The sequence below is a fragment of the Loxodonta africana genome, chromosome 3, assembly GCF_030014295.1.
Source record: "Loxodonta africana isolate mLoxAfr1 chromosome 3, mLoxAfr1.hap2, whole genome shotgun sequence".
NCBI lineage: Eukaryota > Metazoa > Chordata > Mammalia > Proboscidea > Elephantidae > Loxodonta > Loxodonta africana.
Genome location: NC_087344.1, coordinates 178,042,581 through 178,069,002, shown reverse-complemented (window position 1 = coordinate 178,069,002; position 26,422 = coordinate 178,042,581). Strand labels below are relative to the sequence as shown.

General features: G+C 39.1%; 1 protein-coding gene across 3 annotated transcripts in view; it reads left to right on the top strand.

Annotated features, from left to right (window-relative positions):
- Positions 1-26,422, top strand: part of CDC14A (cell division cycle 14A) — a 189,180-nt gene that overhangs the window by 71,323 nt on the left and 91,435 nt on the right. For all 3 annotated transcript variants that reach the window (XM_064282489.1, XM_064282490.1, XM_064282488.1), the window contains 3 exons: positions 7,631-7,710; positions 21,437-21,503; positions 24,644-24,706. In XM_064282489.1, coding sequence (XP_064138559.1) covers positions 7,631-7,710; positions 21,437-21,503; positions 24,644-24,706 — 210 coding nt within the window. The remainder of the gene's footprint in view (positions 1-7,630; positions 7,711-21,436; positions 21,504-24,643; positions 24,707-26,422) is intronic.

Genomic DNA, 26,422 nt, shown 5'->3' with positions numbered 1-26,422 from the left:
TATTTTTAAAACCAGTCTTTTCATTACTTTGTCTTTAAGCACATTCTTGGAGAATTCCCTGTATCTGATTTGATGCTCTTACAACTGGACTCAGAAAGTTAATTTCACTAGCTCCCCCTGGCATTAGCACTAATGTTATAGTGACACATTTTTAAAAATTCATTTACCAATTATTAATTAAGCTGAATTAACCCTTTAGAATGGATGCACTCTCAGTACTTTTATAAGTTTAAAGCATCTGTCTGACAGAAGCATTGCAAGGCTTATAAAAGGTATGGAAAACTTGGTTACTGCATTCAAGGCACTTTCCTATTTAGTATAAAGGAAAATTATCACAACAGAGCTGTGAGGGTCCATCAGGAAGTGGTTTAGAGTGTGTACCTTGTATGGGAGCCAGACTGCCTGTCTCCAGCATGGCACTTTGTGATCTTGGGCATCTAATTCTCAACACTTCATCTGTAAAATGGGAATTATAATGGAAACTTCTAGGGGTGATTGTGAGGATTAATTAGCCAAATTGTATAAGGTGCTTTGAATGGTGCCTGGCACGTAATATGCATTGTATTACTGTTTGTTTTTATTATCATCATTGTTTGTCATGGTTATTATATGTATCATTGAGTGTCATATTTTGAAGTCTAAGGAGAAAGGGGGAGGATTTCTGAACTGAAGAAAAAAGGCATCGTGGGACCATATTTAAGTCGTTGGTAGCTGCTGCAGAGTTGACTCTGACTCAGTAGTGACCTTATGTACAACAGAATTAAATGTTGCCTGGTCCTGCATCATCCTCACAATTGCCAGCATATTTGAGTCCCTCGTTGTGGCAGTTATGCAGCTCCATCTCACCAAGGGTCTTCCTTACCCTTGCTGCCCCTCTCCTTCACCAGACATGATGTCCTCCTTCAGCAATTATTCCCTCCTTATGACATGTCCAAAGGAAGCAAGTTAGATTCTGTCCTGTTGTGATCCGTAAAGTTTTCACTGGCTAATTTTTGGAAGTAGATCTTTTTAGCCAGTCTTCATCTGGAAGCTCCACTGAAACCTGTCCACCATGGTTGACCCTGCTTGTATTTGAAATACCAGTGGCATAGCTTCCAACATCACAGCAACATGCAAGCTATCACGGTATAACAAAGTGACTGATGGATGGTGATTATTTAAGTTAAAAAAAAAAAAACCAAACCAAACCCATTGCCATTGAGTCGATTCCAACTCATGGCAACTGTACAGGACAGAGTAGAACTGCCCCACAGAGTTTCCAAGGAGCACCTGGTGAATTTGAACTGCTGACCTTTTGGTTAGCAGCCATAGCACTTAACCACTGTGTGCCACCAGGGTTTCCATATTTAAGTTTAGTGAAATGGGAAGAATTTTCATAGGCAGAGATGATGAGAATATTCCAGGAAAAAATTCAGATACAGAAAGGTGTCAAGAATGTTTAGGGAAAGTGAGGGATCCAAGCTAGCAGATGGGGTTCATTTAAGGGGCAATGACAAATTCACCAGGAAAGTTAGGTTGGGACCATACCTTGGTGAGAGATAGGCAGTCTGAGCTGGGCTTTTGAGCAGAATTAACACTCTTAGAGCCTTGTTCTGGAATTACTGGAGTAGGCAGGAGGAAGAGGCAGAAAGAAAAGGTGTTAGTCCTAATGTGCAGTGGTCAAGGTTTGAAATAAGGTGCTGATGATATTCGTGAAAGAAAAGGCCAGAAACAGATTCACCAGGAAGCCAATGAAAGTTACGATTCAGGGCTTCTTCCTTGCTTGGGCCTCTCTTCTCAGGGCCATTGGAGGAGTCCTGGTGGGGTGCTCGTGTGGTCATATGTTTTTGTAAAATTAAAAAAGATATTTTGTGTCCTTTTTCTTAAAGTGGGCCTCGCCTCAAAGGATACGTTCTGGGCTCCCAAACCTGGATCCGTCTGATAGTTGAAAGAAACTGTGGAGAAAGAACCAGTCCAGGCAGTGATTTGATGAGGGTGGGTACAGTGAAGGGGAGGACAGAATCAAAGATGATTTTTGGGATTTTGAGCCTTGCCTACTGGAAGGAACCCTGGACAGGAAGGCAGGGTGTAGAGAGAAGCCAATTAGGGACCAGTGGTTTCAAACCAGGTTAGCTTCACTGGGGAAAGTCTGCTTCCCCCCATTCTCAATTGCCATCTTGCAAGTATAATACTTTTCAGTTTTAAAGGGCTAGGGAAAGGGGCCCAACAGTGACTGCTAATAAATGGGCTAGAGCCGGAAACACATAGCATAGTGACATCTTTGTACACTAAACCTAGTTGTCTGAAGCTTTTAAAAAACGTCTCCCCTTGTTTTGGTATAAGTCTTCCATATTTGGTAAATCTTAGTGCTTCTGGAGTATTTTCAAGTTGTACCATCTGTTCTCTGGAATCTTCTGATTTGAAGAAATTCAATTGACTCGAAAATGTTAATTTCACAGCTATCACGTCAAGGTTCCTGTGGCAGTACCTGGCTGGGAACGGCTCTTCCCAGCTTTTGTTTCCTCTTTTTTAAAACAAGTAAGAGGAAACCAGATGTCAGAATTGAAGAATGTGCTAAAATGGGCAAATCCAATCCTCAAGGGCATAGGATGTTTACTTTCCGTATCACAGAATATAAATATAATAAACATAGGGGCATAGGTTTCGTTTTTAAATATATTAGGGTGTGTGCGTGTGTGTATGTGTATGTATCTGCAGCAAGGCTTTTTTGGGAAAACAATATCACATAAAAAACAAAGCTGAAAACATGATAAGGCCTGAGGCAGATGTCCTCAGGGAAGGACCATTAGCAAATTAATGGCTCAGAGTTGGGTTTAGGCTACTATATTAAGCCGTTTGTTGTTTTAAGATTCATCCCTTGTGTATCAGAGGGATTGAATTATCGGAGTAGAGAAATATAGTTGTAAATTCTAAAATGCTTCTGAAATTCACATGTTATTTTTTTGACAGCGTTTAAAGATTTAATGACCAAAAGATTTAGTTCAAAGAAATGATTTAGAAGTAAGTGGGCTCTCCATATCTGTGAGTTCCCCATCCTTGAATTCAACCAGCTTTGGGTGGAAAATATTCAGGGGGGAAAAAAGACTTTTTTTTTCTTGTGATTATTCCCTAAACAATATAGTATAGCAACGATGTACATAGTATTTACATTGTATTAGTATTATTAGTAATCTAGAGACGATTTAAAGTATGCTGGAGAATGTACATAGGTTATATGCGAATACTACACCATTTTATATAAGGGATTTGAGCATCCATGGATTTTGGTATCCATGGGGTGTCCTGGAACCAATCCCCTTTGGATACCCAGGGACGACTGTATTTGCAGGTTTATTCTGGGAGGATTTTATTTAATTTCCCAGGTTGGTCTGGTGTTGCTCTATAAAATTAGTCCAAAGTCAGTATTTGTTACATTGTTTCTCAATGTGTGGCATACACAAATATTTTAAACTTTAAGAGTTATGTCTTCTAATATTTATGTTAGACTCCATGGCAGGTGATACTGGTTTTCTTATAGCAATGATAATAAGACATTTTACAATAAATTAAGTTAAAAGAGTAACTCTGTTTAAACAGCAATGGTAGTACAGGATGGAACACGTGGTGGTAGAAGTTGGGAAAGTTGATGCATGATTAACTAAATTTGGGAGACACTGGTTGATTGCTAAACAGTATAAAGGGTGCTGACTTGTAGTACTGTAATTTTTATTATGTTGTTAAATAAAAGCCCTATAGCTATTGGTACTTAGAACACTGGCTCTTTAAGAGTCTTTTATTAAAGAACCGAGCTATTTGGGTCCTCAGTACCTAGCGTCAAAGTTAATTAAGCAGAAAAAAATCACTTTAATTGGTTGACTGGTGGTCAGTTAAAAAGAAGAAAGGATATGTCAAATTCTATTCTATTGAGAAGGTTTCTAGGACAATTTTATAAAAGTGATACATGCACTCACCATGCCTAGGATGAACTGGCATGGTGCACCAAGCCCTGTGCAAAGGGCATTTAAAAGTTAAGCTTTGTCAATCAAAAAGTAGGAAAGATTCTTTCGGTTTCGGTATCTAGTGAGAAAGGTAGATGACATATTTTTTCCCCCTTAGAGCAGAAAAGAAAAATCAGGATATTTAGAAGATGCTTTGAGATAATTTTATTCAAAAATATTTTTAGAAATATTAGAATATCTGGTAACAGATTTTCAAGTATTAAATATAGATTTTATTTTTAGAAAGAGTACACATTTAACGTTTTATAACTGATTTAATTACTTTATATTAAAAGAAGTTGATACATGTCTATACAAAGTACAAGAAACATGGATATACATAAAATAAAAAGTATCCCTTCTTCTCTCTAAAGGTTTCCTCAACTCCATTCTTTAGAAACAACTGTTGTTAATAGTCTAAAGTCACCTAATTTTTAAGGTCACGTGCAATGACGTTTAGAATTGGGAAGAGCAGGAACTTCTTCTCCAGATTTGTGCTTCTGTTGCCTAGGTTTATATTTTCAAGTGAATGTGACATCTGAGATGCCTGTGGGCTTAAAAAGACAAAAACCAAACCCCTTGCTGTTGAGTTGATTCCAACTCATAGCAACTCTACAAGACGGAGAACTGCCACATAGGGTTTCCAAGGATCTACTGGTGGATTCAAACTGCTGACCTTTTGGTTAGCAGTCAAGCTCTTAACCACTGTACCACCAGAGCTCCAGCTGTGGGCTTAGAGAATAGAAAGGGGCTACTTGAGGTAAGGTAGCAGCCTCGGGGTGACACTTAGGATGAGATATGCAGAGGAAGAGCCATGGGAAGAGCTAAGGGAAGAAGAGGAGGGCTTTCTGAGCAGTGGAAAGAGCGAGGGTCCTTGAGGCAGAAAAGAGTTTTGATCTGTGTTCAAATTCTCACTCCATCACAGTAGGAGTTTGGGAAGGTTTCCTTATGTCTCTGAGCTTTAGATTTCTCAACAGCAAGGTTTAGTAAATGTTACTTTCCTTCTGTGCTTTCATCAGGCCTCTGTCTGTCTCTTTTCTTTCTCTTTTTAATAAAGAGACCTGTCTGAGAAGACCTGCCACAGAAATACATGATATTTTTTCTCCTGGAAAAATGGAATTTGGTATTTTAATCACCCCAGCATGCATGCATTCAGTAATACACTCATTTATGGGGAAAATATTTCCCACTCTCACCAAGTACCTATCATTAGGTTGTCAAAGGTCATTGTACTTACCTGCCCCTGGAGTCTTCCTGGAATTTAGATGGCCTCTGCTGGTTTCATTTTGCACTTATCAATATTTTAGCACTGGGATAAAAATAAAAACGAAGGCTCTCCTCTTACTGTGTGAGAACATGGGTCATGTGTGCTAAGTCATGCAGGTAAGATGAGTAGCAGAGCCCAGTGGGGTGGCCAGTTTAAAGAAGTATTTCACGTGAGCTGGAGCTGTCCTCCTACAGAATGATTGCCTCAAAATTAGAGGAAATTAGCACAATTACTCCTAAGGAGGGAAATGTGTTTTTGCTTTTCAAAGGTTGTTGTGTAAGTTTTAATTACCTAATCCAAACATGGAAGCTTTCTACAAGCAGCTTTACCCCTTAGCAGCCATGTTGTCGTTAGGTGCTGTGGAGTCGATTTTTGACTCATAGCAACCCAATGTGATAAAGTAGAATTTCCCTGCAGGGCTTCCTAGGCAGTTATCTTTACGGGAGCAGATCACTAGGTCTTTCTCCCACGAAGCCACTTTTTGGGTTCGAACTGCCAATCTTTTGGTTAACAGCTGAGCGCTTCACTGTTGAGCCACCAGGGCTCCTTTTAGCAGCCATAGTCAACCTTAATATCTTGCAGCATCTTTAGTCTTGAGAAATCACTGTATTATAACCAACTATGTTATGTAGCCTACCCGTAAGGGTAAGACAAAATTCTTTTTTTTAATATTGGCTACTGGAAATTGTATCTTTAAAGCAAGGGTCGGCTTAAATGGATTTGGGTAATGATTTGAGGTGCAGCTGAGTTGTGATTCTCCATTTGTAGGATCTGGCCTCACGTCTAGATCAGCGTGGTTACAGTGGTTTCGTTTTCTGTGCTGTTTTGTTTCATACCCAGTTAACTTTGGCTGGTGTTTGCTTTATCAGACCTGCGTATTTATTTGTCAAATGAATATTTTCTTAGTAAAGTTGGAGGGCCTTTATTTTGTTGATTATCCTTTATCTACTTACTTTAGTTTTCTTTCTTTAGAGAATTCAGATGTTTTCTATTATTATTAATAATTAATTTAATTATTATTAATAATTAAATGTGTGTACATTGCCATTGAAATAGCTTAGGGTTCAAGGAAACTTTATAAATAGAGGAGGAACCCCTGCTTTTTAAGAATGAGGGCTCTGCCATTCTTGTTGTTGAAATACACGAGATTTTGATATTGGGTCATATTAAGGAAATAGTGCTATTAATTCTAAGTTAGCAGGATTTAGGAATCAAATTAGATTCAAATTATAGAGGAAAAGGGCCTGTGTCCTCAGCTCAGAATTAAAATATTAAATTGCACTTAGAATAAACTTTTTTTTCTAAGTTTTGCATTGCTCTTTACGACTTGGCTGCTGCCTTGCTCTTCCTCCCTGATTCATACCCCTGCAGTAGCCCCACTGGCCAGCTCACCAAACTCTATTCTGTCTCAAGGACCCTCAATCTTCCCACTGCTCAGAAAGCCCTCCTGTTCTTACGTTTTAGCTTTTCCCGTGGCTCTTCCTCTGCAGATCTCATCCTAAGTGTTACTCCGAGACCCCTCCCTCACTACCTTACCTCAAGTAGCCCCTTTCTATTCTCTTTCCATGACACTGTTTATTTTTTAGCACTTAGACTGTATTTATTTCCATTAATCATTGTCTTTGCCCTACTAGAATGTAAATTCGCTAAGAGAGGCATTGGTGCCTAATACAGTGCTTGGCATACAGTATGTGGCCCATAAATATTTGTTGATTAAATAGAAGTTGTTTACTGGTCTGAAGAGCTCCTTTTTGTTTAAGATTACTTTATCATGCTAGACCAGAAGGATTTATGGATTCCTGATATCAAGAGCTAAGCCAGCCTGTTTTCCAGTGCTCTTACTTGCATGCATCTTCACCTGTTTCATTGTGGTATTATTGAGCATTTAGAGAGCAACGCTGGCTTTGCTCAGAGCAGAGAGCTCAAAAGATCTCCTGGGGGAATTGTGCTCCTTGACATGTCTTTCAGATTTCACCAGGCACTAAATTACTTCACTGCAGATCTTTTGTGAATGGCAAAGAGGCTTGCTTTTTGGTCTTTGGTGAGCACACATTACAATAATGGAGGCAGAATTATTCTGCTCCCTTTTCCCTGCCATTGTATCTGTTCAGTGCATCCTTGTAAACAGCCTCTGGAAGGCCTTTTTATGGATCTGCCTTCTGTCTCAGAGCTCTTACCCCATCCTTAAACTAAAGGTGGCTGCTCAGCTTCAAGCTGAGAAGGAAATTTTGCCAACTTGGTTGCTGTCCAAAAATCAACATTATCACCATAATGCTTGTCACTGAAAGTAGAAGACCTGAAATGCAAATTTGGTGAGTAATTACAGTAGTTTTATGCCATTCTTTGGTAGTGTTCTAAATGTTGCTTCTTTTTTTATCTCTCTTAGGTAATCTATTTAAAGAAGACTCCAGAAGAAGCCTACAGACTGCTCCTGTCTGGCTCAAATCCCCCCTACCTTCCATTCAGGTATAACTGCTTGTGAGACTTGCGCTGTAGCGCTTTGCTAGAGATCGCGCTACTCTACAGTTGGATGACTGTGTTCTTCTGATTGACTGTAACCATGATGTCACATGGAAGGAAATGCGATAATTGTTTTTATTATTTCATTTTTGCAGGGCATTTTTTCTGTCTAGTAGGGATAAGGAGCCCTGGTGGTGCAGTGGTTAAGAGCTCGGCTGCTAACCAAAAGGCTGGCAGTTTGAATCCATCAGCCACTCCTTGGAAACCTTACAGGGCATTTTGACTCTGTCCTATAGGGTTGTTATGAGTTGGAATTGACTCGATGGCAATGGGTTTAGTAGGGATAAAATAGCTTTTCCCTTTTTAGAATTGAATTTTCCCTTGGTTCCTTTTTTCTCCCAACAGTTTACTTTAAGCCCCAAGAGTGCCTGCTTTATGAGCTAACCATGTCGAGGCTTGTTAGATTTCAATAATGTACACCATTCATTCATCCATTTATTCTTTCATTGCATGAGCACTGATTGCAAGATCTGGGATAATAGAAAAGACCCTCTAAGTTTACTTTCCAGGAGCTCATGTTTAGTAGGGGCCCTAAGTGTACTGTTTCGCACACAGATCTGATTTACATATGAGGAAGGCCATCTTTGATTACAGTGTTGGAAGAGAATGTTTTGTAAGTGAAGGTCTTTTAAAAATCTGGAGTAAACTTGAGCATGTTGTGGCAGTAATAGGGAACGTATATCAAAACTCCTTTGTCCAGCTTATGCCACCAACAGTAAAAAATAAGTCACTAAAAAGATAAAATTAGATATCTACCTCATTGCAAACACACAAATATTCCAGATGGATTAAAGACCCAAATGTGAAATGCAAAACTGTAAAATGTGAAAGAAAACAGGAGAGAATGTTTTATGGTATCTTGCTATAGAGATGAGACAATAAATGAACAAATAAGAAAAACTAAACAACCCAATAAGGAAGAGGACAAAGGACAGGAACAGGCAGTTCACAGGCAGGGAAACCCAACGGCTAATAAAGACACGTGAAGACGCTTATCCACACGTGTGATCCGGCAAAAAAGCAAAGTACCCGTAATCGGGGGGAAAAAAAAGAGATTGTCTCTGACTTACGATGGGGTTCTGTTCCAACGACTTGGTCATAAGTCACTTCTGATGTAAGTCAAATACCTCATTTTTTTTTTTTTAGTTTTCACTATTATTGTCTTTTGTTATCAGTATCTTTATAAATCTGATTTGTGTCTTTGGGCGTTAGAAACATTACATATAAAATTACAGATATATTTTAATACATACATACATACATAAAAATACAGAAATTATAAAATTTTACTCCAATGATGAAGAAGAGTTGGACAGCAGTGGCATTTTGTCAGTTGAGGTAATAACTCCACTTGTGGAAGGTTCTGGATCATCTGGATTACCCCTGGGGATGGGGATGGGGATGGGGATGGCGTTTCTAGTCAGAAAATTAGTGAGAGTTATCTGTGTGGTCCTTTTTTTTCTTTATGTAATTCATGGTAACATCTCACTGCTTCCTGAATCTGCCCATGGACTAGAGCAAAGAGATCAGCATTTGCATCGATGTTTTCAAGCAACTGAAGCCCCTGATTTAGTTTAGAAAGCTGAATCTGTACAGCAGCGTTTTGAACAGTAAATCATAACATTGGACATCTGTGAGTAAACATCTGAGAATGATGACATCAGCAAATCCTGTGCTGCAACGTTGTACGTAGGACATGTTACTGACAGTAAGATGTGTAAAAAAAAAAAGGTCGGTCATAAACGTGGCTTGTCATAACGCGAACATTTCGTAAGTCGGGGACCACCCGTAAAACCACAATGATAAACCATTTCACATCCATCAATCGACAAACACTGATAAGTCTGATAACACCAAATGTTGGCAAGAATGTGCAGAAGCAAAAACTCTTATATATAGCTCACCCAACCCAGTGCCGTCGATATAAAGCTAGTTGGGAATAAGTTGCCATCATCACTTTGGTGAGCAATTTGGCAATTCCTATAAAAGTTGAAATTGCTCATAATCTAAATCACCCAGCAATTCCATTTCTAGCTGATACACCACAGATTTCTTGTACCTGTTCGCATATTCAACATTGTTCACTGAGTATTATTTACGGTAGCAAAAATGCCAACAGAAAATGGTCTCCGATCGGGGGAATGGATAAACATTGGTTATTTGAGGTATTAAACAAAGTTAAAATGAGTGAACTAGATTTACAGAGATCAGCATGGATAAATCTTCAAAACGTAATATTGAGTGGAAAAGAAAAAAGTAACAAAGGCTATATATGGATAATAGCAAGTATGTAAATTTTTGTAAACGCTCAAAGCAAGATCATACTTAGCTCATGAACACATAGAGGACAGCATTCACCTGTGAGGAGGGAGGAATGCATATGGGGGAAGGGGGCTTTACCTGTATCTGTAAGGTAGTCTTTTTTGTCATTTTTTAAGAGAAATTAAAACCAAATGTGGTAAACCACTAATACCAGTCTACGTTTGGTGGAAGGTATATAGGTGTCAGTTTTGCACTTTTCTGAATGCTGCAGATATTTTATAATTTTTTAGGGAGAAAAACAAAAAGTTGGGAGATCTCCTTGGAGATTTGCAAGGACATTCCCATTCTAAAGATTCCGAATGGGGTGATAAAATAGCTTGTTTAACTTTAACTCAGAATTTGCCAAAGCACTTCATCCTGAAACATTCCAACACCTTCCCCTCCCATTTCTATTAACATCCAGCAGAGCTAGTGTTCTGACATGCTCATTTCTTTTTTTATTGTGCTTTGGGTGAAAGTTTACAGCTCAAGTTAATTTCTCATTCAAAAATTTATACACATATTGTTTTGTGACATTGATTGCAATCTCCACATGTGACAGTACCCTCCCCCTTTCTACCCTGAGTTCCCTGCGTCCATTCACCCAGTTCCTGTCCCTTCCTGCCTTCTCATCCTGCATGTGGACAGGAGCTGCCCATTTGGTCTTGTATACTTGATTGAACTAAGAAGCACGTGCCTCATGTGTTTTATTTTTTGTTTCATAGTCCCGTCTAATCTTTGTCTGAAAAGTGGGCTCGGGAATAGTTTCAGTTGTGGGTTGGCAGAGCATCCAGGGGCCATAGTTTTGAGGGTTCCCCCAGTCTCTGTCAGACCAGTAAGTCTGGTTTTTTTACGTGAATTTGAGTTCTGTTCAACATTTTTCTCCTGCTCTGTCCAGGGCTCTCCGTTGTGATCCCTGTCAAGGCGGTCTTTGGTCATATATATGCTTGTTGATACATACCCGTGCGAAACCCAGAAGATCTCTTGGAGTTAGAATGATACGCTGCCACTTGTGGAACTGTTTTTGTCCTGCTTCCTGAGAGTCTGTGTGATAGACCGGTTACCATATTGTGGCATTTTATCTAATAGGAACAGGAATATGCAAGTTTTCTCTCAGAGCAGGTATGAGGCCAGAAAAATCTTACTTAACAGGATGCACGAACCTCCCGTTGGCAATCCTTTAATAACATTCATGATTAAAATGAATCTATACTGTTTGTTTTAAGGGAGGTGTTTGTTGTGTTTGAGGATGACAATGACCCCTAGTGACAGCTCTGTTGCTGAGCTATGTCTTAATGTGGCTGAGTCTTACTTAATGGGAAATCTCCAAAGCAATTATTTGAGATCTTCTGGGCATGCCTGAACTTGTAGGTCTCTTAGCAAAGGCTAAAAGGGGTCAGCCACTTAGATCTTGGCATCGGCTACCTCCTTTCTTCTAAAGCAAACATGTGCTGGTAGATGTAACTTATCTCTTTATATGAAATGTTGAACCAGATAGTTGTTAATTATGGTATTGTGATTTTCATCAAAGTTTATTTAAGAATTAACTTTGTACTTCAAAGGGAAAGTACTTCTTACCATGTTTTTCTTTTGAGTATCAGAGGTATAGGAAAAAAAAATCTTTTATGCTGTCTTAAGACTTCTGTAGATAACTTCCTTTCATTCTCAAGTTTTTGTTGTAGCGGCTGCCTCTTCTTCTCGGTAGTTTGGGGGTCAGCTCTACTTCATGGAGCTTAATAAACCTTTGCTTTTGATATTTAGTATAATGGAAAAGGACCTGCATTCGTTTGGAATGGTAAGGATGTACCGGTTTCCTGAGTGTTGGAAATATATGGTTTATCCAATAAAACCAGCTGTCGTTGAGTCAGTCATGACTCATGGCAACCCCATATGTGTCAGAGTAGACGTGTGCTCCATAGGGTTTTCCATGGATGATTTTTCAGAAGTAGACTGCTAGGCCTTTCTTCTGAAGTGCCTCGAAGTGGACTTGAACCTCTAACCTTTTGATTAGCAGCTGGGTGTGCTGACCGTTTACACCACCCAGGGACTCTGGTTTATCAAATAGGGGTAATTTATTCATGTCTAAACTGTTGAGTCCATTCTCAACAGCTAAGGCATATTGACTACCCTGGACCAGCATGAAAAGTAGAGTCTTTATCAGATTTTTCTTGTTAAAATGGTAAATAAACACCACTATATAGGATCTGGAAACCCTGGTGGCATAGTGGTTAAGTGCTACAGCTGCTAACCAAAGGGTTGGCAGTTGGAATCCACTAGGCGCTCATTGGAAACTCTATGGGGCAGTTCTACTCTGTCCTATAGGGTCGCTATGAGTTGGTATCAGCTCGACGGCACTGGGTTTATATAGGATCTGGAAACCCTGGTGGTGTAGTGGTTAGGTGCTGTGGCTGCTAACCAAACGGTCAGCTGTTTGAATCTGCCAGGCGCTCCTTGGAAACTCTATGGGGCAGTTCTACTCTGTCCTGTAGGGTCACTATGAGTCAGAACCAACTTGACAGCACTGGGTTTGTTTTTTATATAGGATCTGGGAGCCCTGGTGGCTCAGTGGTTAAGAGTTTATCTGTTGGGTCGCTGTGAGTCAGAATTGACTTGATGGCAATGGGTTTCATTTGGTTTATAAGGATTTGAAGAAGCCCTGGTGGCGCAGTGGTTAAGTGCTCAGCTGCTAACTGAAAGGTTGGCATTTCAGACCTACCAACTTCTCCATGGGGAGAAAGATGTGGCAGTCTGTTTTCTGTAAAGATTATAGCCTAGGAAACACTGTGAGGACAATTCTACTCTGTCCTATAGGGTCACTATGAGTCACAACTGACTCAATGGCAATGGGTTTTTTATACAGGATCTGAGAACAGAAAGAGGTGAGTTACATCTATTCTGTTTTTTTATCAGCTGGAACAAGACAGTGGTTCAATGATTTGCATTGTGAAAATTGGCTCACACCAGGATTTTGCTATTTCTGTTTTTTGTTTGTATGATCCTAGATGAGTGTTAGCAAACTTTCTGTAGTAAGGTTACTGCCAAACTTCTTGTACTTTTTATAGTATACTTCCAAAAGCCAGCCTTAGTTGACAAAGATTGTTTGGAATAGGATGGCAATCACTTTAATGAACACAGTAAGAATTATTTTGTTGAATGCCTATTAAATGAGATACTTTTTTCCCCCTCTACCAGACGTCAAGATAAATTACCATTTTTATTTTTAAACCTAAATGAATGTGGCTAAATGGGTGACGCTCAGATGTTGTTAAAAGGCCTTTGGTCTGTTTTTCTGGTGCCTGTTATTGCTAATTTTAGATTTATTCTATTCTGCTGACTTTATGTGACCAGCATTTTAAGCCATGATTTAGAATTCTTTCTTTTTTAACTTGTAGCCTGTTCTTTATTTAAGATTTTACCATAACTGTTTTCGGTGCAATTAATTACTTCTGTGTGTGGCCTTTCTAGCCATTGCCTTGCAACTCCCACCCAGGTGATTGGGTGGGACTGTGTGATGGGGAAACCCTGGTGGTGTAGTGGTTAAGTGCTACGGCTGCTAACCAAAAGGCCAGCAGTTCAAATCCACCAGGTGCTCCTTGGAAACTCTATGGAGCAGTTCTACTCTGTCCCATAGGGTTGCTATGAGTCGGAATTGACTCGACGGCAGTGGGTTTGGTTTTTGGATGCGATAGGGTAATTGTGGCTCACTGAGGGGATTGGTCAGTTTTGCCTTGAAAGAAAGCCAATTCTAGAGCAGAGGGAAGAGCCCACTACCACCAAGGAAGGAGAGACCCGGCAGGAGGAGACTGCGCCCATGGAGAGAGAAAGCCGAGTGCCTTTGGGCAGAGGCCTAGGCCCAGGGAGAGGAGTGCCTTCGAGCATAGCTGGGAAGATGTTATCCTCATGGAAGAACTGTATTCTGAGTGTTCCTCAGCCTGAATTGTAACTGCTTCTTCCCTAACAAACCCCCTAATTGTGAATGTGGTCTGTGAGTTCTGTGTGGCCGTTGGAAAAGTGAATTATCCAAACCAGTAGAGTGCTGTGGGAAGGACAGTTGGTGTCAGAATTGGTAGAGATGGTGGAGAGAAGAGGTGTGTCTGACCACCACCTCATGGGAATCAGCCTAGGGCTGTTGATCTTGGTTCTCCTTCTGCCTTGTGAAGTTAAAGGAGGTCAGGCACTGCCCGATGCCGTTTTACACGTTTGCTGTGCTTTTGCATTGTTTTTAATGGTTGTAAAGAATTCATTTTTTATACATCTCTGTTACTTCAGATGAGCAAAGTGATTAGTGTGTAGTTTTATGTTAAATCTGAGGAGGAGGAGATTCTGTGATCTGCTTTTTAAGTACTGGTACTGCTCAGCTTTTGGCCCTGCCCCATGATGCCCTTTGATTTTGCTCTTTTAAAGAGTTGTCCACAACTTCGTTCTCCCCACTAATTCTTATCAAATGCATTTTTATCTTTTAGGCCTAAATGATACTAGCAATCAACTCTTATCTTATCCCTGTAACTGGTAAATATATGTCATGGATTTGTTCAGAGACTGAAAGCCAAAGTATATGTTGGACAATTGTGTCAAATAATTTATCTAGTGCCCAAGTATATATACAATGTAGTCTAGGGCTGAGCGTGTAGTATGGTAGCTACCAGCTAAATGTGCTTTTGAGCATTTGAAATTTGGCTTGTCTAAATTGAGATAGACTAAGTTTAATATACAAATTGAATTTCAAAAATTTAGTATGAAAAAAGAATGTAAAATGTAATTATGTTGCTTACATGTTGAAAGGATCATATTTGCATATATTGAATTAAATAAACTTTATATTGTTAATATTAATTTCACTTGCTTATTTTTACTTTAATATGGTTCTGAGAAAATTTTGAATTACATATACAGCTCTCATTTCTGGCTGACATTATATTTCCATTGGACAGTGATGATCTAGAGTATGATTTTGCAATTGTATATAGTTTATGATTAAAGATTGCTTTATATAGTTTTTGCTTTGATAGGTCAAGAGATCCCAGCCATTAGGGATGTCCAGCCATAAGCCGAATGGCCTTCTGGTAGTGATCATTCCTTTATTCATTCATTCGACAGCATCTACAGCATAATACTAGACTCTGGGCATACGAACATGAAGGGATATATTCCCTATTCTTCAGAAGCTCATGGTCTTGTGGTGGCTCTGCAGATGGGATTCAGTTCAGTGCTTGGAAGATGGCGTTGATTACTTTTTGAAACCCTTTTCCAACCCATTGCTCTGCAGATATTTGTACTCCTACCAACTGCTGGAAACCCTGGTGGCATAGTGGTTAAGTGCTATGGCTGCTAACCAAAGGGCCGGCAGTTCGAATCCACCAGGTGCTCCTTGGAAACTCTATGGGGCCAGTTCTACTCTGTTCTATAGGGTCACTATGAGTCGGAATTGACTTGACGGCACTGGGTTTTTTTGGGTCTACCAACTGCTTGTTATTCTGAGAATTTACAGAGGTTGATGGAATTGGGACATACGTAGATCGTAATCATGCCTAATAGCTCTTACTCCATTTATCATTCTTTTTTTATTCTTTAGTGTGGTTTCTACATTGTAAACATTGTGCCTCTCTTCTTCATTCTTTCTTCATTTTAAAACACTTTATTTCCAGAAATGCTTTTTCATTGTTTTACGTAAACATGTTCACCATCTTTGGTTTCATCTCCTCATTATTTGTATTTACCAAGCTGCTTCATTCTGAATTATCTCTTAGACTCTTGATTACAAGCAGTGGTGTGTTGGTAAGCTGGCTGTCTAAGTAAAAAGCATTTGCTGATTTCTGTTGTATAAATACTCCCACCATGGCTGATTTGGCCTCTTAGAATTTCTGAGTATTTAATAGCCAACTCTTGAGAGCCTGTACAAGCCAGCTCTGGGATACCAGTGAGTCAGCCCTTTCTCTTAGTATCTAATTGTGGATGATGATTCTAGTTTTCCTAAATTTAGTTTTTCTTCTACTGCTTCTCTGCAAAATAAATGCAAAAATATAAACACAAACCATTCCAATTACTCCTTCTACTCAAAATTCATTCATTTAGTTTTTCATCCAACAAATATTTATTGACTGCAACTCCCTCTGCCCCCCAAAGTCATAGTTATGTGGATTTTTATAATCACTTCATGATACCTTTTTGGCTCAGTTGACCACTATTCCAGAAGTCACATTTAGAATGATAGAATTGCCAGGATGGATGGAGTTTAGATGCAGAAACAGAGTATCCAATAGGCAAGGTAAGCACAGTGCTTACCTTGCTTACCAGATCATCTGTAGTGAACAGTTTCACATTTTTTCACCACATCAAAGGTTCTGCTTCTAGGTATGGCTGGCATCTGTCCCTCTCCCAGCCACAGCACCTTCCTGCAGAATCAAAGCGTCTTTTCAAGTTTATGATCTCTGATGGGGTGGTTGACCCTCTAAGCAAGGGAAGCATGGGCTTACTTGTACTTACTTAATAATCTTTAGTGAACAATTTCCCTTGCTTATTGGATAATCTGCCCCTGTTTTAGATGGTCATGTATGAGGTTGACCATCTAAATTTGTATTTGGATGTCTCTGGTCTTCTGTATTTTTTTTTTTAGTCTTCTGTATTGGGGGTTAGAGACACATGATTTATTCTTCAGCAGAGATGAACAATTAGAAAACCCTGGGTGTTTGGGGATGACCTTAATTCCCGAATGAAGAGCATCCTTGAGTTTACCTGTTCAAGAGAGTAATGTGCAATACATGGTAAAATTATCATGACTGATAAAGACAAAAGCTGTAGTTCTCTCAGTCAGCAAGGAGTGTGCAAACCTTTCCCCTCAGTGGAAATGTATGGGATTACAGTGTTTCTTTATGAGGCAGGTGGAAAAATACAACATGTCCTCTTATCTAACTCAATAAATGTTTGGCCCAATAAACGTGAATGAATGAGCAAACCCAGAGTTAAAGTAAGCACCTGGGAACTGTAACTGCAATAAAAACTGACAGTTTAAAACTTTTTGAAACATCTATTTTAGCACATTGGTACAGTGATTTAAATCCTAAAAACTCCTTGTAGCTTCTCTTAAAGTGCTTGGGTTAAAATAAAACTGTATTTAATAGCATTTGACAAAGGAAGAGAAAACTACTTTGAGCATCACTGCTTTTAGTCTTATTCAATTAATATACCTTTGGAGAAGAGAACAATAGGAAATGATCTTAAATGGACAGAAGGGATTTTGGGTTAATGTGAAAAAAAGCTTTTCTTATTAGTGGGCATTGAGGTATTAAGGCTACTTGGTTAAGAAACGTGTTCATAGAATGTTTTCTTGGGGTGAGCTACTTCTTTATTTAATTAAAAAATTACCTACAAACATTTATTATTTTGTGTCAGGCACTGTATTAGGTGCTGGGGAGACAGCGGTTAGTAGAAAATGTATAGATCCCACCTTCTCTGAGCCTGTTACAGAGAGAGGCAGAAGAATCAAATAAGCATGCAGGGTATAGTTTCAAACTGTAAAAAAGTTCAATGAAAAAGAGGTTTGGGGGTCTCATCTACCCAGTATAGGGTTGGGGATTTTTGCCTGAGAGAAGTGATCTTTGAGTTGAGATCTGAAGGATGAGTAGGAGCAACTGAGGCAAAGGTGAGTAGGAAGGAAGAACATTCCAGGCAGATGTGACTAGGGTTCTGTGGTGCGAGCAAAGCACCCTGTCAGAGGGGCTCAGGGAGGGCCACTGTGATGGGGCACAGAGAGCGGGTGAGGGGGAGGGGCAGGCAGAGCCAGATTCCACAGGCTCTTGTAGCCCTATTGAGGATTTGAGCTTTACTTTGAAAACAGTGAGAAGTTAATGAAGAGTTGCAGCTGAGGAATAAACAGATCAGATTTGGTTTTTTTGTTTTGTTTTGTTTTAAATAGCACTCTGGCTACAGTGAAGACAACTGGTTAGAAAGACTAAGAGTAGATGTAGGACGACTGTTGCCATAGTCTACGTGAGAGGTACCAGTGGAGTTGGAGGGAAGACACACAAAGGGATAATCTCAGAGATAATCTAAGAGAGAAGAACGATGGGACATAGTAGAGTATAGGGTGAGGGGAATGAGACAGATGGAGGGACTTCAAGATCTAGCTTGGACAATGTGGAAGTTGTATTTTTTACTGAGATAGGAAGTGCTGGAGAGCCACGTTATTGTTTTTGGGGGGAGTGAGGGCAGATTCAGGTTTCTTCTTACACGAAGAGTTTGAGATTCCTTTAAGGCACCCAAGTAGAAATGCCATGTGGGTAGTTGGTTTATAATGTTTTGGAGTTTTAAGAAGGGATTTGTGCTAAAGAATTAAATTTGAGGGTGACTGGCAGATGATAATCTATGTAGATGAGATTGTCTAGGGCTGTGGTTCACTACATGTGGTCCCTGGACCAGCAACATCAGCATTAGTATCTCCTGGGAACTTGTTAGAAATGCATGTTCTCAGGGATCCCTCCTCCCCCAGGTTTACTGAATCAGAAACGCTGGGGATGGGGCCCAGTAATCCGTGTTTTACTGATCCATCCAGGTGATGTTGATGCATGTAAAAGTTTGAGAACCACTGGTCTAGGGAGAAAGTATAGAGTGAGAAGAATTTGGACTGGGATTGAACCTTAAGGATATCTAATGTTTAAAGATAAGGAAAAGGATGACTTTTCAAAGGAAATTGGGAAGGATTAGTGGTTGGAGAGGAAAAGGAAAATCCAGGAACCAAGAGAAGAGAGTATTCCGAGGAAGAAGTTTTGGATGGTTTGTTAAAAGATGAGAGATCTGAAAATGTTTAAATTCTGTTGCAAAGAATCCTGGAGAGAGATATGGACAGGAAAGAAAGAATAATAGTGTTGAATGAGAAAGAGTGGAAAGGGACTTTTGAGGTGAGTAGAGCCTGGTGGTTTCCTACCTCCTGACCTCCATTTTATATAACAATGCAGTTGAACAAAATTCAGCAAGTCACCGTAGCAATCTTTTCAGTCACTGATAAAAATTGTGGCTGTAATAGAATAAGAGGTATCATGAAAGTCTTGCCATGCTTTGCAGACCGTCAGAAAGACTAAGTCTGTAGCTTTCTCTGGTAACTCATATTTGTGAAATTATTTAGCTGAGTCTGTGAGTAGGAAAATATACTTGAGGGAATAAGGGGTACCTTCAATTCTCATATCTTTTTTTTACTCTCTTTAAATACAAAGAAGTTAAAAAAAAAAAGACAAAAAAAATACAAAGAAGTTTTTTTTTTTTAATTTTTTAACCAAATAATTTTTAACCTGGGTCTATGGAGAGAATTCAAAGATTCTGTGAATTTAGATGAGAAAAAAAAAAAATCTTTATTTTCACTAATCTTGCAGCTTACAACATAGCATTCAGTTATAAATGTTGGAAACAACAGTAGTATTAACAACATATGGTTTTTTTGGGGGGGCTATGGTCACAATAGAAATTGTAGACGTTTTTATATTATGTTAAAGTTGTTACATATAAAAAATTACGCTCCTTCCTTCATCAAAATTACAGCAATTAGACCTACCAGTAAATATGGTCACAATAGAAATTGCAGACGTTTTTATATTATGTTAAAGTTGTTACATATAAAAAATTACGCTCCTTCCTTCATCAAAATTACAGCAATTAGACCTACCAGTAAATCTTGTTATATAATATATTAATAAAAAATACATACTACTGTATTATCATTTTAAAATATATTTTGATAACTGTATTTCAATTTGACTGAGTCAGATTTCTGTTAATCCCATACATTTTATGCATTTTAGAACACTGTTCTGAGTAAAGGAGTCCACAGACTTCATTGCTGCAGGAGTTCATGGCAGAAAAAGATTCTGAGCCCTTGCCCCAAAGAGACATGTGCCTGTAGATGGCTGTGTGGTTATTTATATAACCTAGCATTTTATCTTAGATGCCCAGCTATTCTTTAATCCAGTTTTGTCTGTTAAAATTTTGCTTCTTAATATATGATTTACATCTTCATAAGAAATTTGAAAATGAGTTTAGATGGCATTTTAAAAGAGAACACTTGAAATCAGACTTAAATATCTGGAATAACCCCTCGTATTTACATAGGTTAACCGGGAAGTTTCAGGGCTTAAGAAACGTTTCTGTTAAATTGCTTTGCTGACTTACTATTTTTATGCTTGGCTGTCAGGATACTGCAACTCAGTGCTGCTGCAGCTGCATTACAGTTCAGGGCTTAGGTTCAGGTTACATCGGTATGGTTCCTGATAGAAAACTTACATTTATGTTAATTAGGTGTTAAAGCCCTTAAAGGTTGATTTCTCTCCCCAGAGCGTCGTCTGGCACCCCTACCCTGCTGCCCTTCGGCCGCCTGTGACACAGTTGGCTTTGTCCTGGCAGGTGCCTGACAGCTCTGTTCCCTTGGGTCAGCCGTGGAGGCTGGGCAGAGAGACTGAGAGCCTGAGGTCAAGTTTCTTGCCTTGGACACCTTGGAACGTTGCTAGTGTTAAAGCTCCAGGGCCAGTTCTTGCTTCACTGACCTGAACTTGATACTTTAGTTTTATGTTGCCTAAAGTGGGTCTGCTAAGTTGCTCTAAAAACTTAAATAAAGCATGAAGCACTCAATTTCGGTACAGTAGGCTCCCACTCCTTTTGATCACTTCATGATGCATTAGAACCTCTTATGGCGCCCAGTGATGCTGAGAGGAGATTGTTTGGAAGCATGACTGCATTTTTTTTTTAATTGACGGGAGGGGAGTATTTAACCCATAAGAATGACTGTTAGGTTCTGTTGACCTACACATATTGTCCCACTTACCGTTTTATGCTTATATTCACCATATTCCTGACAGGTGCTCATTTGTCTGTCAGAATACCTCTCGTAACGATCAATGTTTTACTTAGTGAAACAGTGCGATTCACTGTTAAACAGCAGTCCCAATATTTATAAAGTGTTTCCTACGTGTCAGATACTATACTAAGAACTTTACATATTATTTTATATAACCTGGTAACAAGCCTATGAATGGTAATTACTTTGGTTAATTTTATTTTACAGCTGAGGGAATGAAGAAGTAAAATAACTTGCTCAAGATCTTACTTAGCTAGTACGGGGCAGAATTGGAATTTGAACCAAAGCAATCTGACTCCAGAGTTCAGGCTCTTAAATCTACTTTCTTATTAATTCTGCCTATTGGATTAAAGCAATTTCAGAAGTGCTGCAGTTAAGCTTCGGGAGTAAACTAGTAAGATCTGCCGAGATACCTAAGTTTACCATGTTGACAGCCGTGAAGCCAAACAAGCATGCCTCCAGCTGACTTTGGCGTTTTGTTATTTGAATATTCCAGATGCAAGTTTTTAATATGAAGTTTATTTCTGTTTATAGGGATGCTTCCTTTGGAAATTGCACTTACAATCTCACCATCCTCGACTGTTTGCAGGGAATCAGAAAGGTAATAACCATTCTCCTTGCTGTAGTTGACACAGGAGTTTAAAAATATGAAAAAGGAATAATCTTAACATCTTGTTTGTTGTTAGATAGAAGAGAGGGGAGCCCCTAAGCAAAAGGCTCTTCACTTCTTGAACGATGATGGATTTGTAAAATACAGACCGTAGGGCAAACAAGGGGTAACTTTGTGACTCCTTGTGTAAGCCCCGTCTCTCTTAAATTCTTTGTGTTCTGGGGCAGGTTTATCACCTCTGCTATCTGCCGCTGTGGCTGTGACATCGCTTTGCCACCCCTTAGCTTCATTTCAGGCTGGGTCTAGGTGTGGGAGGAGAAAGGAAATTATCTAAGCCACTGCTCTCCTCTGTTGGTGTGGAGGAGAACATTTCTACACTGGTTTTCTAATTGGATATTATTACAGGCCCATGAAATAGTAGGTAGGTCAGATATTATTATCCCTTTTTTACAGATGAGGAAACAAGCCCAGAGAGGTTAAGTCGTTCTCTCAGGGTGCAAGGGAGCTGTTAGGAGAGCTAATTATAACTCAGATTTCCTGATTCAATCCAGAGTTCTTTCTGATATCATATAAAAACATATCATAAGTCAGTGGTTCTCAGTGTGTGCAGACTTGTTGGAAATGCAAATTCTGCGGCCTACCCCAGGCCTACTGAACAGGAACTCTGAATAATCCCTCCAGGTGATTTGATGCATGCTTTGGTTTGAGAGGAAACCCTGGTGGCGTAGTAGTTAAGTGCTATGGCTGCTAACCAAGAGGTCAGCAGTTTGAGTCCACCAGGCACTCCTTGGAAACTCTCTGGGGCAGTTCTACTCTGTTCTATAGGGTCGCTATGAGTCGCAGTCGACTCGACGGCAGTGGGTATAGTTTGAGAACCAAGTCATAATTGTTTGTTTATATATAAAATAAAGAAGTTTATCTAAAAGATCCCTGAGAACTTTGGGGATATGTTTTAGAAATATTAATTTATAATCTGAAGAGTCATGCAAACTAGGCTGTGATTTGTAATGAGAGTTTAAAGTACCTAATTTCATCTTAAACATTTGCCATGGTTTGTTATCAGTCTGGAATGTACATATTGCACAACCCATTGGCAGAGATCACTGTGGATTATAAATATAGTATCAGTAGTGATTCTAGCTTGTTTTTTTTTCTTTTCCCTCAGATGTAATACAAAACTGATTTAACTATATTTTGAGTTGAGAAAATTGGTGTGATGAATGTGCTACCTGCTTTATGTGTTTCTGATTTTGATATTTCATTTTAAAATGAATTTAAACTCTGTAAAACCTTAAGGTGTTTCAAATACCTTTCCTTTTGCTGAAGCTATACAGATACTGTAGCCCACCCCCTGCAAATAATATGACCAGCATGCAGGTCAATTAAAGACCTTTGTAGAGATGTTACCCAATACATAAGCCACAGTTAACGGCCTTTAAAAAAAATATGCTTCAGGGGGAAAATGTATATATAACTTATTTTCTGTCACTATTACCATTATTGTACTTTCCCTCACCTTGGATATAGGCCATATATTTTATAACACAACATGGAATTCAGAAAGAGTTCACGCTGGAATAGCCTGCCTGTTACTATGGTAACCGGTAATTCGATACTGAAATTTATGACATCCTTCCTGTGGTAAAGGAAAGGTGTGACTTTGTTCATAAGAGCTTCTGTAAACTTACTGTTTGCCCAATGTTGGGGTTTATTTTGCCCAAACATAGATGAAAATTTAGGTGACCTGACATTAGCGCCTTCAACATGTTTCTGAGTAACTGAGATGCATTACCTGTGCTTTGTGTTCCCTTACCTGATACGCCATGTCCCGGCTGATTGTCACCGCAGTGAGTAGCCTCCTAAGAACGTACATGAAGTATGGCTACCTTATTGCCTTTTTTGGAAGCATATCTTTCTGATTTTAATGTATTAACATTGCATAAGCATAGTTCATATTCTGTGAAAACAAAACACACTTTAAATAAAAAGAAGAAGAGTGGATAGCTCAGTTAGTATTTTTTTTCTCGCTATTTTCTTTGAAATGGAGCCCGTGAATGAACTAAGTTGTTTTGTTTAAAGGTGAAATCATTTAAACAGCTTGTTCTGATTATTCTGTAGGGGCTGATTAAACCACTGTTGTCAGAATTTAGCACATAAGAATCACCTAGGAAGTCTTGTGAAAAATGCTGACCCTGATCCCCACCCGCAGAGATTCTGGTTTAGTAGTTGTGGGATGGGGTTTTGGTATCTGTATTGTTACTAGTTACCCTAAGTGCTTCTGATGTAGGTGGTCCGTGTTTTGAAAAACACCGGTCTTGAAAGTATTTTCTAAGATAGATCTGCTTGAGCTTGGCTGAATAGCTTCTTCTATTTTTAATGACTCTATCATGTAATTTTTAAAAAGTACTCATGGTTTTGTATTCTTTGCAATCTGTATAGCTTCACAGTTTATGAAATAAAAGACTCTTTGTCCTCCTCAATATATTAGATCTGAGCAAGCTGGATGATTTCTAAAAGTTCTCAGTCATTACATTACAAAAAGGAGTATGAAGCTTTTCTTTGTGCTGTTAAAAATATCAGTTCTTCCTCCTAAATTGTAGCAACAGCCAAGCACACTTTCACTTCGTCAGACACTATCACCATGAAACAAATTCTCCCAAAGTAGAGTTTCAGTGAACAGGCAGGGCCTCTTAATTAAAAATGCCTTCTTTGCTACATATCTCATTGCTGATAAAAGGAAAACAAAACCTCCAAGACTAATTGATTTTTCTTCTCCTGTCCTCTGTCATAGTTAGATATGGATTAATGGCATGGTCACCAGTACTTGGAACTATAAATTTGCTAGTATGTTCAGTTTATATAATTATTTTTACATATAAAATTAATCTAAATCAGAACTCCAGACATATTTGTGGGACATAATTTTATAAATATTCACTCCTATTTGTAAGAGAGTCTTAAAGCAAAATTACCAATGTTATAAGATAATTTCTAGATATGTACTAAAAATCAAAAGTTTTAAGCTTTCTCCTCCAGATCAGTGAGGATCGTTTTGTGAGCAGGACTCCCAGGACAGTCTAGTAGACGTTATTAATTTAGTGTGGCAAAACTAACTCAAATTCTGCTTTCAGGGGTTACAACATGGATTTTTTGACTTTGAGACATTTGATGTGGATGAATATGAACATTACGAGGTTTGTACATTTTAATTTTTTAAAGATATAATTACAAGTTGATTAACAATTTTTTTTTCTTCCTGGCATGTAAGTATTACAAATTGAGTCCTGCTAAATAAAAGCATTCTGGAGTCTTCTATAGTTTGCCAGCTTGCCCTTTCAGCTTTGGTTATTGTCTTCGAACCAGGAGTCACCAAAATTTTAATTTAGGAAAATGCCGGATCTATATATATGTTCCTTTAACAAACTTTTATTGACAATCACTTTCCACCTTGGGTTTATAAGACAAGATAACTTGAAATTATAGTTTGGTAGTAAAATTTGGTAAGTCAGTTTTAAAATTCAGGTTTTGGTTAAAACAAAACTGGACTTGTACATTATAATATTACCACCCACATAAATTTTATTTGTAAATATGGCTGAATTTACTTAGTTCTAAGAGCTGGCTGAATTTTTACCCCTGGCACCATTACATAGCTTTGTCTTGCCTGCTCGTGATACAGAGTTTAAGGAAAGACTCTTCAAGCTAGGTTACAAGACAATGTTAAAGAAGAGTACTTTCTGAGTAGCCTGAGGAAGGATCTAGAAGTAGTTAACTTTTTCTGAAAGATGAGAAGCCCTCAGAATGTGACTAGGTTCTACATTTTATTAAAGTGAGCTCATTTGTTGGGTTTCCCCAGAGGAGTTATAAAATTTATCACTATCCTTAGCAAGATGAAGGGCAACTCTGACATTTTGGGTTCTAGTTTAGGATATACCTATTTGAATATTCTGCTTACATGTTAAAATTTAACATATCTGAAAAGAAACTGATCATCACCCAGACATGGTCTTCGGCCTTGTTCTTCTGTGTTAATGGCATCACCAGCTTTCTACTCGCCTAGGCTGAAGGGTAGAAGCATCTTTTTCCTCCCTAATCTAATGAATATTTGAATTCCCGTGGCTGGTGCTACAGGTGTGTCACATCTCTCCTTTCCTTTCTGTTCTCACTTCCACTCCCCTGGTTCAGGCCTCACTTCCTCTCCCATGGGGTATTACAACAGCCCTCTAATGGAGCCCGCGTCCTTCTCCCCTCGGGTTGTCTTCTGCACACCTGACTTAGTGATCTTAAAACAGGCCTCTCATCTCATCTAGTTCTTGGCCCCAAGCTGGCTGTGGCTCCCATTGCTCTGCTGAAATGAGAATGAACTCCTGGGTCCTGGCGTTCTTAGCTGTGGACGACCTCCAGCCCACCTCTCTTGCTTGGTCTCCTGTTTCTTCACAGTCCGCACTCTGTATTCCCTACCTGCTGAGCTGCTTTCTTAACGGTTTCTTGAAGGTCCCCATGCCCTGGCTGAGCATCCTTTCCCCCAGAGGCCATCTCCTTTCACCTTCCCCCTCTTCCATTTCATGTGTATTTAAATCCTTTGCAGATCAGATCTCACTCTCAATTTCATGTGTTACAATTTGTACTTTTTGTTTTCTTACAGTATAGCTATTTTGAACCCCGGTGGTGCAGTGGTTAAGAACTACGGCTGCTAACCAAAAGGTCAGCAGTTTGAATCCACCAGTTGCTCTTGGAAACCCTATGGAACAGTTTTCCTCTGTCCTGTAGGGTTGCTATGAGTCGGAATGACTTGATGGCAATGGTTTTGGATTTATAGCTATTTGGGAGCCCCAGTGGCATAGTGGAAACCCTGGTGGGGTAGTGGTTAAGAGTTCGGCTGCTAACCAAAAAGTCGGCAGTTTGAATCC